Here is an 11,686-nt window from a genome sequence, read left to right as displayed (position 1 = left end):
ACGTCTGAATATCACATTGCGATTCCAAGGTTGTTCCCACCTCATACTCCCAGAGGAGAACTCTTCACTACAAAATTTTTACTTCATTATTCCGTCTTCCTCAGTGCCCTGCTGCCAGTAGCCTGCTAAAGGAATTAATTCATTATGTAGATAATACTGTACACAAACACATTGAAAAGCTTGGTTTTCTTGATTATTTTATTGCCAGAGCTTGTCAAATGCAGGTTTCAGAGATATTTCACTTTTGCTTTGACAGTGTAACCATTCTCTGGGGTGGTATCTTGAATATATAATATTCAATATAATATAATTTTATTTCAGTGGGGTAAGCTACAGAGGAGTCGAGCCTTGAGAGGCATTAGTGGAAATGGTGGAATTTGACTTGAGTTTTGTACTTACAGTGCTCAACTCAACTCCCTTTAACTACTTGTTACTCTCCTCACTCTTCAGATCAATTTCCCTTACAGACTGTAAGTGACAGGTAGCAGTCTTTCATAGATAGCTATCAAACCATTTCCAACGGATGTGAGAGACTACTACAGCGTGTTGTGTACTGTTATCATATCATAAGTAGTATTCTATCAATGAGTGGCAGTGGTGCGGTTTCTTTGGTTCAGTTCGAAGTACAATGGCTCTTTATCACTATCCTGCCTCAATGTTACAGCAAGGAGGTCGGATGGCTGAGGGAGTGATTGACTGCCATTATGACAGCCCATTAAAATACACTTACCCCTTTCTCTGCAAACCACAGACTAAGCTCCTCTGGACTCATGATAGTCAACACATGCACGCATGCACTCGCTCATGCACACACATTCATATTTTAGAGACAGTCCAGTACACTTATAGACACATACCCTCAAAAACTTGATTTGATTTTGGTACAGGATATGCATATTGCATATCAAAAGCCATTCCTTTTGGGGAAAGCAGTGCAGATTTCGGGCACATCCTTGCCACAGCAGCTCTTTGAGTGTGCAATAAGAGTGTAGAGAGTGAAGTAGGTACCTGCAGCTGTGCCTTTGGCAGGTTTAGGCCACAGCTTCCTCTATCAAGCCACGAGCCCAGATAGACTGAATTATTGAAACAAGATATGCATCCCAAATGTCACCCTATTCCCTTTTAAGAGCACTACTTTTTGACCATGGCCCTACTTTTGACTAGTACTCGAATAGGGTGCCATTCAGGATGCAGGCAAGCAGGAGTACAAAGTGCTAATCCAACCTGCATTATCAGGACACCAAATCCAGCACTCATGTGTGAGAGACAGAATACCACCCACCCAGCATGAAGCAGAAAATTCTAAAATTGCCCAGTTGTGTAATTGTAGTATTTCGTCTGCAGTGGCCCAACTAACATTTATTTTGTGTATTTCAAGATCCTTTTCTTTCTTCCAACCTCTCCCCTGTTGTAATTTCCTTCTTTTCCAGTAATGTAGTTTTAAAAAGCGGCTGAAAAAGGTTGCCAGTGACACATTTTGCTGTGGCTGTTGGCTTTTGACAGGAAGAGCTGACAGAGGTGACTCAGGAACTATTTTGTCAGGTGGTGGTGTTGTGTCCACTGTGCTGCTGCTGTGGAGTGAAGTCACCACTGCAGCTTTTTGTCCGATGTTAGTCAACCACACTACAGAGGTACCTTTGGAAGGACATACAGATGTAGGATCTTAAACGTGATCACGCTTTTTGTTGCTGAGAATGTCCCTGCACCACAGAAAATGCAGATGACCTTTGTGATTTACATAGATTCACTGAAAACCAGTTATATTAACAGTATGTCATTTTCCTCTAGACTACTTTTAGTTAGCTAATAGCCTAACATTATGGACTAAACGTTCAAATCCTCTTGCTGCAGGATTATTTAGCTGTGATAATATAGGTCAAATGAAGATCCTACATCTGTAATTATCCGGCCTGTTCTCACTCTAGCCCACATCAGCTAAAACCTGCCACTTTGTGGTCTCTTCAACAACCAGGGTCGGCCAGCCCTGTAGTAAATTGCACTGACTGAGTTTGGATTTTAATGGCTGTGTGGCAGTGTAGGCTACTATTTGAGAGAGAGAGATTTGGATGTCACAAGCTGTCAGTGTAGATGAAGAGAGCTACTTGTTTGGCTCAAGATTATATTATTACTATTATTAGAGCTCTTGGCCACTAATTGATGCATTTACTGTAGGCAGGTGTTTCTTTAGGCTACCATCATAATGATTAGAACCAAGGTTCCATCAATACCTATTCTTTTATCAATGATTTGTTCAATACCTTTTTATACCTTTTTATACTGTATACCTTGGCTACTACAGGACGTGGAGATATACAGATGTAGAAATTAAAGGAGAGTTGTCTGTTAAAGTGTTTTCAACTCTATAAGCCATAATTATGCAAAATTGCAAAAGCATCAAGAGTGTCTAATTACACACAACCAATACCAGTCATGATTGAATAAATAGCCTTCAAAGAGACAGGATGTTAGCGTCAGTTTTAGACCCCAAACAGAAATGTATTGACCAGCCCTATTCCCAGGTGATCCAGGCTCCCGGTGTTCGTGATTGATGTGTGTGTGGTCATTGAACCAAGCTTACAGCTAGTTTGTATTCCATTAGGCATCTCTGGGGCTTTGTAGCAGTGTCACAAAAGAGCTTGCTGACGCCTAATTGCGTTCTAGAAAAAAAAGATGTATTTTTATGTCACTCTTCGTATTCTTTGATCCATTTCTGGTGGTACTAGTTGTATTCCACGAGAATATTTATATGTCAGTTGTTTGCCATGTTATTTTGAAAATAGTTTTTTCCCACTATGCACTATGTCCAGGAAGAGTTGTACTAACGTGATTCCAGTACAACAAGTGATGCTTGAAAGAACAGGAAATTATTTATAACCACTTCATCTGATGGCAGTCTGTAGGCCAACCCAGTCTCATGAACTATACAGTGGGGCAAAAAAGCATTTTAGTCAGCCACCAGTTGTGCAAGTTCTCCCACTTAAAAAGATGAGAGAGGCCTGTAATTTTCATCATAGGTACACTTCAACTACGACAGACAAAATGAGGGAAAAAATCCAGAAAATCACATTGTAGGATTTTTTATGAATTTATTTGCAAATTATGGTGGAAAATAAGTATTTAGTCAGCCACCAATTGTGCAAGTTCTCCCACTTGCACAATTGGTGGCTGACTAAATACTTTTTTGCCCCACTGCATGTTCCAATTCAATGTTTTTCTACTGGCTTGCTAATGTGCCGTTCCCCCTGTGTTTCCCTGCAGATCCCAGTGAGTGTCTCCATCATGAGGCTGGTGTGGAAGTCCCTGGACAAGATGAGGTGTTTCCGTAAACGCTCCACCATCCCCTTTCTGGGGGTCCTGATCACCTGTCTCCTCTTCCTCAACCTGTACATGGAGGATGGATACGTCCTGGTGAGTCTTCTTCTATATTTTTCACTTGAGTCATAAAGGGCAAGTTCACACAATTTTTTTAACGGTCAGATGTCTAAAGTTTAAAGGCAGGCTTAGTCTACCTCCAGGCTCCGATCCCAAATCAAGTTTTTTTTAAAGTAATAGCCACAATATAATAACTACTATTTAGAGGGTGCCTCTCTATTCCATTGTTTTGGGATTGAGGCCTGCAGATTCCCGGCTGATGTAGGATCCTCACAGCAGATGGCATAGAATATGGATTCCAAACTAGATCAGTTTTTGGGCTATTAAAATATCTGACAGAACTCTCTCCTCTCCTTAATCAAAGAACATCATTTTCACCCACAAGTTGACTTTAGTATTTAACCATGTTGTCCCTTTTATAATTACTTGTTTTCAAAAGGAAACATATTTAAATTTTCATGATGTGGACCCAAAGCCGATGATTTATTTTTTATTCATGATGCCATCAAATCTTGGTAATCATAACACATTATCTGTATTTGTTAGTTAAATTATTGAGGAGTTTTGCACATCTTCAATGATATTGTGCTCTCACAAAGTCCATTTCCATGGCAATGAAAAATGCCTCAATGGTTTTAGAAATCTTTGAAATCAGTATGACGCATCCACATTTCTTATCGGTTGGCTAACCCTTCTTTTTCTTTTATACAGGATATTCTTGAGGAGTTTAAAATCAAAGTGTGTTATTTCTACCTCTGTATTATTTACAGACGAATGTGAGACATGTCAAGGAAATTAGTTGACTTTGCTGTGTGTGTTTGTCTGCAGCTTAGATGAGATGAGACACTGGTTTGTCTGGCATTCACTATATGAAGTCGTCTCATCTGATCTGTTGTCTTTGTTGTGTGTTGCAGGAGGAGGATAAAAGACCTCTGAGAGAGACATCAATGCATCCTTCAAACACTGAGAGATATGTTCACACCTTCAGAGACCTCACTAATTTCTCTGGAACCATAAACGTCACATATCGTTACCTCGCTGGGAACCCACTTCCCCGAAAGAGTAATTGTATCTTTGACTGTCATTACATGTTGTTTTATCTTGGTCACCTTCATCTTTGTTATTCCACAAATTTTATTTTCAATGTACGCTTTAATAAAATATACTTTTCTGTTTACAGAATATCTTACAATTGGATTGTCATCCGTGAAAAGAAAAAGAGGAAATTACCTCATGGAGACGATCAAATCTATTTTTGACCAGTCCAGTTATGAGGAGCTGAAAGAGATTGTGGTGGTGGTCCACCTGGCAGACTTTGACCTGGCCTGGTGTGAAAACCTGGTGCAGGACATCTCCAGGAAGTTTGCCCACCACATCATCGCTGGGCATCTCCTGGTGATCCATGCCCCTGAGGAGTACTATCCTTCACTGGATGGGCTAAAAAGGAACTACAATGACCCAGAGGACAGGGTACGATTCCGCTCCAAGCAGAACGTGGACTATGCCTTTCTCCTCAACTTCTGCACCAACCTCTCTGATTTCTACATGATGCTGGAGGATGATGTGCGCTGCTCACGGAACTTTCTGACATCCCTGAAGAAGGTGGTCACCTCCAGGGAAGGCTCCTACTGGGTGATGCTGGAGTTCTCCAAGCTTGGCTACATAGGGAAGCTCTACCACTCAAGAGACCTGCCACGCCTGGCCCACTTCTTGCTCATGTTCTACCAGGAGATGCCCTGTGACTGGCTCCTCATTCACTTCCGGGACCTGCTTGCCCAGAAAGACGTGATCCGCTTCAAGCCCTCCTTGTTCCAGCACATGGGCTACTACTCCTCATATAAAGGGGCAGAGAACAAGTTGAAGGATGATGACTTTGAAGAAGACTCCATTGATATCCCTGACAACCCTCCTGCTAGCCTGTACACAAACATTCATGTATTTGAAAACTATGATGCCACCAAGGCTTATAGCAGTGTGGACGAATACTTTTGGGGGAAACCCCCTTCTACCGGAGACTTCTTTGTTATAGTCTTCAACAAATCAACTAAAATAAGCAAGATAAAAATCGTGACAGGAACGGACGATCGTCAGAACGATATCCTGCACCATGGAGCTCTGGAAGTGGGAGAGAAGCTGGTGGGGACAAAGAGAGGAAGGCAGTGTTCTTCCTACATCACGTTAGGGGAGTTTAAATATGGCAACATTGAGGTTCAAGACGTGGACCACAAGATTGTCTTTGACATTGAGTGTGTTCGTATTGTGGTGACTGCCAGTCAGAAAGAATGGCTGATCATTAGGAGTATAAGCTTGTGGACGACACAACCTCCCAGTCAATGAGGACAATACAAAAACAGTTGCTTTAGACAACAGTTGGTTTAGTAATTCATTTGTATTTATGTATGTACTTATTTATGTATTTATTTTCACATTATTGCATTTATTTTATCATTTATTTATTAATTTTATAGTATACTGTATGTATTCATTCATATTTTGATCTAGAATTTTTTATATTTGAAGGTACCTTTATCGAATTATACAGTTATGGAAATCATCACAATCCATGTTTTTAAGGATTGTCTGACTGACCTCTTTTATGGGTGTGACCCGTTTTTATGGGTGTGAGTATATAGGAATGGTCTGTTGGTTATTTCACTCATGATGTTATTTATTTTTCTGTATATTTTTCTCAGTTTCTTTCCACATCGAAAGCAGCCTCTGGGTTCTCTGGCCTTGAACAGTGTTGCTTAATAAATAACACCCCTGCAGACAGTTTTTGCCCCAGGAACATAGCATTGCACAGCAAATGTTCTTGCTATCAGTAAGTACTGTAGCTCCATTCACCTCTTTCCGAAGTTATCCTTTCCATGTTACCCTATAAGCATTATGATGGTAAATATTTCCACAAATATCCATTGTGTCAGGGCTTTACTTTTGTCAGTGCTGCTTCAATCCCTCCTATCTAGGCTAGTGTGGTGTTGAAGTGTTGGAGCGAGCTGTGCTATTTCCCTGGCGCTGTATGTTCCATCAGAACCACTGACGGGAGAACAACGTTTGTTTTCACCCATCTTCTCTAACAGCTCAGATCGGATTGTGAAAAATAGGGTGGACCTGATCTTTCCCTTTTTTCCACCACAGCACAATTTTACCCCAGTAAATTGGTCTGTGTTTGGCACTCTCTCTCTGCTTTACACCAGCAAACAACAACCCCCCCTGGAGCTAAGCTCTCCAGTACATTTTCTCTCTTTCCCCTATGTTGTGCTCTCAGCCGCTAATGTATCTTCTCTTAGAATGTTTCTGTAATATAGAAACAAATACATTTTACTCTGTGTGGTACCCATGGGCGATGGTAACTTAAAGTCACCGTCTGTAAAATGTTCAGTAATATGCAATTAATAAAATATACCCTGTAATTTCGAAAAAATACGTATAAAGTCAATTCTCAAAATGAGATAAGGACTACTGTCATAACAATTCAGAAACGATTTTGAAGAATCACCTTGTCCTCTCCCTTTTCATACAATGTTGTTCTGTTAGCAAGTGTAGCTTTGTGACAAATATCTTTCCATAATCAAGAGCATCATCAATTTCAACAAATCTTTGCAATGCAATAAAATGATAAATGTTTGCATACATGAAACCAATATTCTGTTGAAATACTAAAGGTGGAGGTGGAGGCATGGTTCAAAACCTACAGCAGTTTTTCTTTTCACACAAAATGCCTTGTTATGGTATACCTGTTGTTTCAGTCAATCACATCCATTTCTAAAGCACATTTTACATCAGCAGTTGCTTATACAGAAACCCAGCTTAAAACCCCAAAGAGCAAGCAATGCAGATGTAGGAGCACAGTGGCTGGGGAAAACCCCCTACAAAGGAACCTAGTGAGAAACATAGAGAGGAACCAGGCTCTGAGGGGTGGCCTGTCCTCTTCTGGCTGCGCCAGGAGGGGATTATAAGGGTGAATGGCCTTTTCCATGTTGTTCTCCCATTTGGTCTTGTTCAGACACAGATCAAGGGTTTCTCTTTATCCATGGCTCTGATCTATTCATTATAAGGGTCTGTGTTCCAAATCACCTTGAATACCAACCTTTTCCTTCTTATCAAGCATTTGATTACATGAGGCCCCAACCTCTTATGACTTCATTTTGTGCATGTTACAAAGTCAGTAAATAAGGTAATTATTCACTGTTTATAGCTCCTCCTTTCTATACAATTGCTATGGTCATAATTAAACTGTAGTGCTCTGTACAAACAAACCTTTTAGTAGATGCTCTTATCCAGGGCAATTTACAGGAGCAATTAGGCTTAAGTGCCTTGCTCAAGGGCTCTGGGATTCAAACCAGCAATCTTCCGGTTACTGGCCCAATGCTCTTAACCACTAGGTTACCTTCTGCCCCGTCATCTTTTGTACAGGTCATCAAAATATATATTACTTCTTCTTATGCCCATTCTACAAAATTATATAGTTTCACTTCAAATCCTCTGCCGTTTAGAACATAATGTCTTACTGCAAACATTATTAAAAGGCCCAGTGTGGTCCTTTCACTCAAATTTTGTGGACTTTATTGAAAAGTGTAAGAACATTATTACAGAATGCAATGAAATATATGTGCTGATGTACACAGCAGTGCCAACGAATCAGGTCAGTGTACTACCTGTAATGATACAGCTAAAGCCATGGACACGTCACAGTAGGATCCCTAGTTTTCCTGGAATCCCTGGGAGTATTCCTGGGAATAGAGATTGTGATTCCAAGATTCCTTTATTTGATCCTGGGAGGTTGTTGTACATGGATATTACTTGAGGGGAAATTGCTGTCATAGCTGAAGAAAGACTGAAGTCAAAACTAGCATTTACATCTTGGTGGGGAAACATAGAAATATTAATAAATTCTGTTCGGCTCAGAGTCAGCAAAGTGATGCGTACAGCTGTTCCGCCTTTGGCGACCTGACTTCAAACAGCAATATCTCCTAATACTTTTTAGTGAGCTCAACGTATACATTATGTGGTAGCAAATGCATCACATTAGATAATTCCAGGGTGTTTTTCTATAATAATTTCCAACAGATCAGTAGCCATGCTACCCAGGAGCCTTCTGTCACAGTTCCCATAACTCACGAATAACAAGAGAAAGCAGTGTATAAATGGAAATTCTGGGCAGTTGGGAAGTTTTGCTGTCTTCCAATTGTGAGTGTACAAAGGTGCATGCATCTGAACAACACCAAGTGTTAAGTGAGTAATTGAATCCTTTTATATTCCAGGATCTATAACTTGTTGTCCAGCATCTGCAGTGGAACTTGACTGAAAATGTACTTGGTTTGTGACTAGATGCTTACCAATACTACCTTACTTACAACAGGTTAAATCTCACTTGTGCTATATTGTTCAGTGGAGAGAATGTGTAGAGATGTCGTTTTCGTGTTGTATTTTCCAACATTGTTCGTCAAACAGTACTGTATGTATATTGTTGTAAAATGACATATATTTTTTTACATGTATCATTTCAAATGTTCTATTGCATATATTGTATTTAAAATCAATTTAGATTAAACAAAATTAATGCCAATAACCTTGGGGGAAGTACATTGACTTTGCAAAAGTCTACCACTACTTTCATTGATATTAAAAGGGGAAAAAACCGCTGTGTGAGAAATTGCACAGCACAAAATGATGAATGACATCATTGTCTGCATCAGTACATTCAGTGGGACATGAATATGGTATTCAATGGTTAAAGGAGAGAGAAAGAGCTACTGAGAACAAGGTAGCCTTGAGTCAATACAGTATGTGTTATTATAATGTCTTTGCCTGAACATGTTACAGTATGTTTTGATATAGAAATGTTTACCAATAAATGTAGATCCTGCAATTTGGCTACCCTCGTCACAGTGCAAATAAAAAAAACTGGTGTGACATTTGCTGTTCCTTGAAACTTCCAGCAAACGCAGGAAGGCAACGTGTTTGACTCAGATCTTGCAGTAGCCAAGAGCAAAATCCATACATTATTCATTTCAACATTCATGTGCTTTCTGCCTTTTTACTGCATACTTAATGTCTGTGTAGTGCTAGGGTCTTACTGCCTTTTTACTGCATACTTAATGTCTGTGTAGTGCTAGGGTCTTACTGCCTTTTTACTGCATACTTAATGTCTGTGTAGTGCTAGGGTCTTACTGCCTTTTTACTGCATACTTAATGTCTGTGTAGTGCTAGGGTCTTACTGCCTTTTTACTGCATACTTAATGTCTGTGTAGTGCTAGGGTCTTACTGCCTTTTTACTGCATACTTAATGTCTATGTAGTGCTAGGGTCTTACTGCCTTTTTACTGCATACTTAATGTCTGTGTAGTGCTAGGGTCTTACTACCTTTTGGGGTGGAAATTTTTATAAAAGTGCTTCATCACGATGCTCTTTGTTTGGCTTACAGTGGACAGGACGTGCATTACTTTACCATATTTAAGACAGCTGTCATAGACTACAGACATCAAGGTTCTGAAAGTGGGCTGAGCACTGTGGACCCAAAGCACTGTCAGTTACGGCCAATATTTGAAATATAGAAATGTGTATATATGTGAATATATACTGAACAAAAACATAAACCCAACATGCAACAATTTAAAAGATTTTACTGAGTTATCGCTCATATAAGGAAATCAATCAATTGAAAAAGAAAAAAACAATTAGGCCCGTATCTATGGATTTCACAACTTGGAATACAGATATGCATCTGGTCACAGATACCTTAAAAAAATTGGTCAGGGCATGGATCAGAAAACCAGTCAGTATTTGGTGTGTCCAACATTTGCCTAATGCATTACGACACATCTACTTCACATTAGTCAGGCTGTTGATTGTGGCCTGTGGAATGTTTTCCCATTCCTCTTCGATGGCTGTGCAAATTTGCTGGATACTGGAACACGCTGTCTTACTCATCGATGCATAGCATCCCAAACATGCTCAATGGGTGACATGTCTGAGTATGCAGGCCTTGGAAGAACTGGGACATTTTCAGCTTCCAGGAATTGTGTACAGATCCTTGCGACATGGGGCTGTACATTATTATGCTGAAAAATGAGGTGATAACAGCAGATTAATAGCACGGCAATGAGCCTCAGGATCTCGTCACGGTATCTCTGTGCATTCAAATTTCCATTGATAAAATTCAATTTAGTTTGTTATCCGTAGTTTATACCTGCCCATAACCCCACCACCATCACAGGGCACTCTTTTCACAATGTTGACATCAGCAAACCACTCACCCACACAACGCACACCACCCAAAGTCTCTAAAATGATGGTGGAGGTGGCTTATGGTAGAGATATCAAAATTAAATTCTCTGGCAACAGCTCTGGTGGATATTCCTGCATACCAAAACTTGAGACATCTGTGGCATTGTGTTGTGTGACAAAACTGCACATTTTAGAGTGGCCTTTTATTGTCCCCAGCACAAGGTGCACCTGTGTAACGATCATGCTGTTTAATCAGCTTATGCCAAACCTGTCAGGTGGATGGATTATCTTGGCAAAGGACAAATGCTCACTAACAGGGAGAAATAAGCTTTTTGTGCATATGGAACATTTCTGGGATCTTTAATTTCAGTTTATGAAACATGGGACCAATACTTTACATGTTGCGTTTATCTCTACTTATACTTAGATTTGAGTTCCTGTATAGTGAGATTTTAGACTCCTCACACTGGGCTGGTTGTTGGTTGGTTGGTAATATACTTTTACAGGTCTTTAACTTTCCCTTCCAGGCACAGATACTAGATTCAGACCTTCGTTCCACCCTGCCCATTTCTTCAAAGTGAACTGGAACCATACGGGAGGTGAGTCTACACAGCAGCCAGCATATCTCGGCAACCATTTCTAATGCACACTTTAGAGAGCTGCCAGAGTGGCGTGTCCAAAGCAATAACCCATAATAGGTAGTGCACCAGACGCAGTTGCAGTCGACACCACCCAAATCCATTCCTGGTTGCCATGGTACCGCCAGCAGTGTGTAACTAGAAACGCAACACTGCACCATCAGGTAATATGAATTGTTTGGATTTCCTCGTTTGACTTTTGATCAGTTACGCTCCTGGCTCCCGCAGCCTGACTGAACTCACCTCTGTGATCATCACAGTGGATGCTAATTCGCTTCACATAGGCCTACAGTGCTTTACAGTATGTGGTGGAGATGCCCGTGTATGAATCCAATCCAAAAAGCATTCGATTCACTTCCAAGATGCAGCACGTTTCGAGATTAAAACATTTATTGTTTTGAATCCAGGTGGATGTAGTATATTTTGAGAATATTGTGTACTGATGCA

General features: G+C 40.3%; 1 protein-coding gene across 1 annotated transcript; it reads left to right on the top strand.

Moving 5' to 3' along the window:
* Positions 1-3,268: 3,268 nt before the first annotated feature.
* On the top strand, positions 3,269-9,261 carry mgat4c (mgat4 family member C). Its single transcript, XM_065022365.1, has 3 exons — positions 3,269-3,408; positions 4,287-4,434; positions 4,553-9,261. Exons 1-3 carry the CDS (start codon positions 3,280-3,282, stop codon positions 5,707-5,709), a joined length of 1,434 nt encoding a protein of 477 aa, XP_064878437.1. The 5' UTR covers positions 3,269-3,279; the 3' UTR covers positions 5,710-9,261.
* Positions 9,262-11,686: the final 2,425 nt, after the last annotated feature.

Source organism: Oncorhynchus nerka, linkage group LG9a, assembly GCF_034236695.1.
Source record: "Oncorhynchus nerka isolate Pitt River linkage group LG9a, Oner_Uvic_2.0, whole genome shotgun sequence".
In the NCBI taxonomy this organism is placed as follows: domain Eukaryota; kingdom Metazoa; phylum Chordata; class Actinopteri; order Salmoniformes; family Salmonidae; genus Oncorhynchus; species Oncorhynchus nerka.
This window is presented reverse-complemented; position numbering and strand designations above follow the sequence as displayed.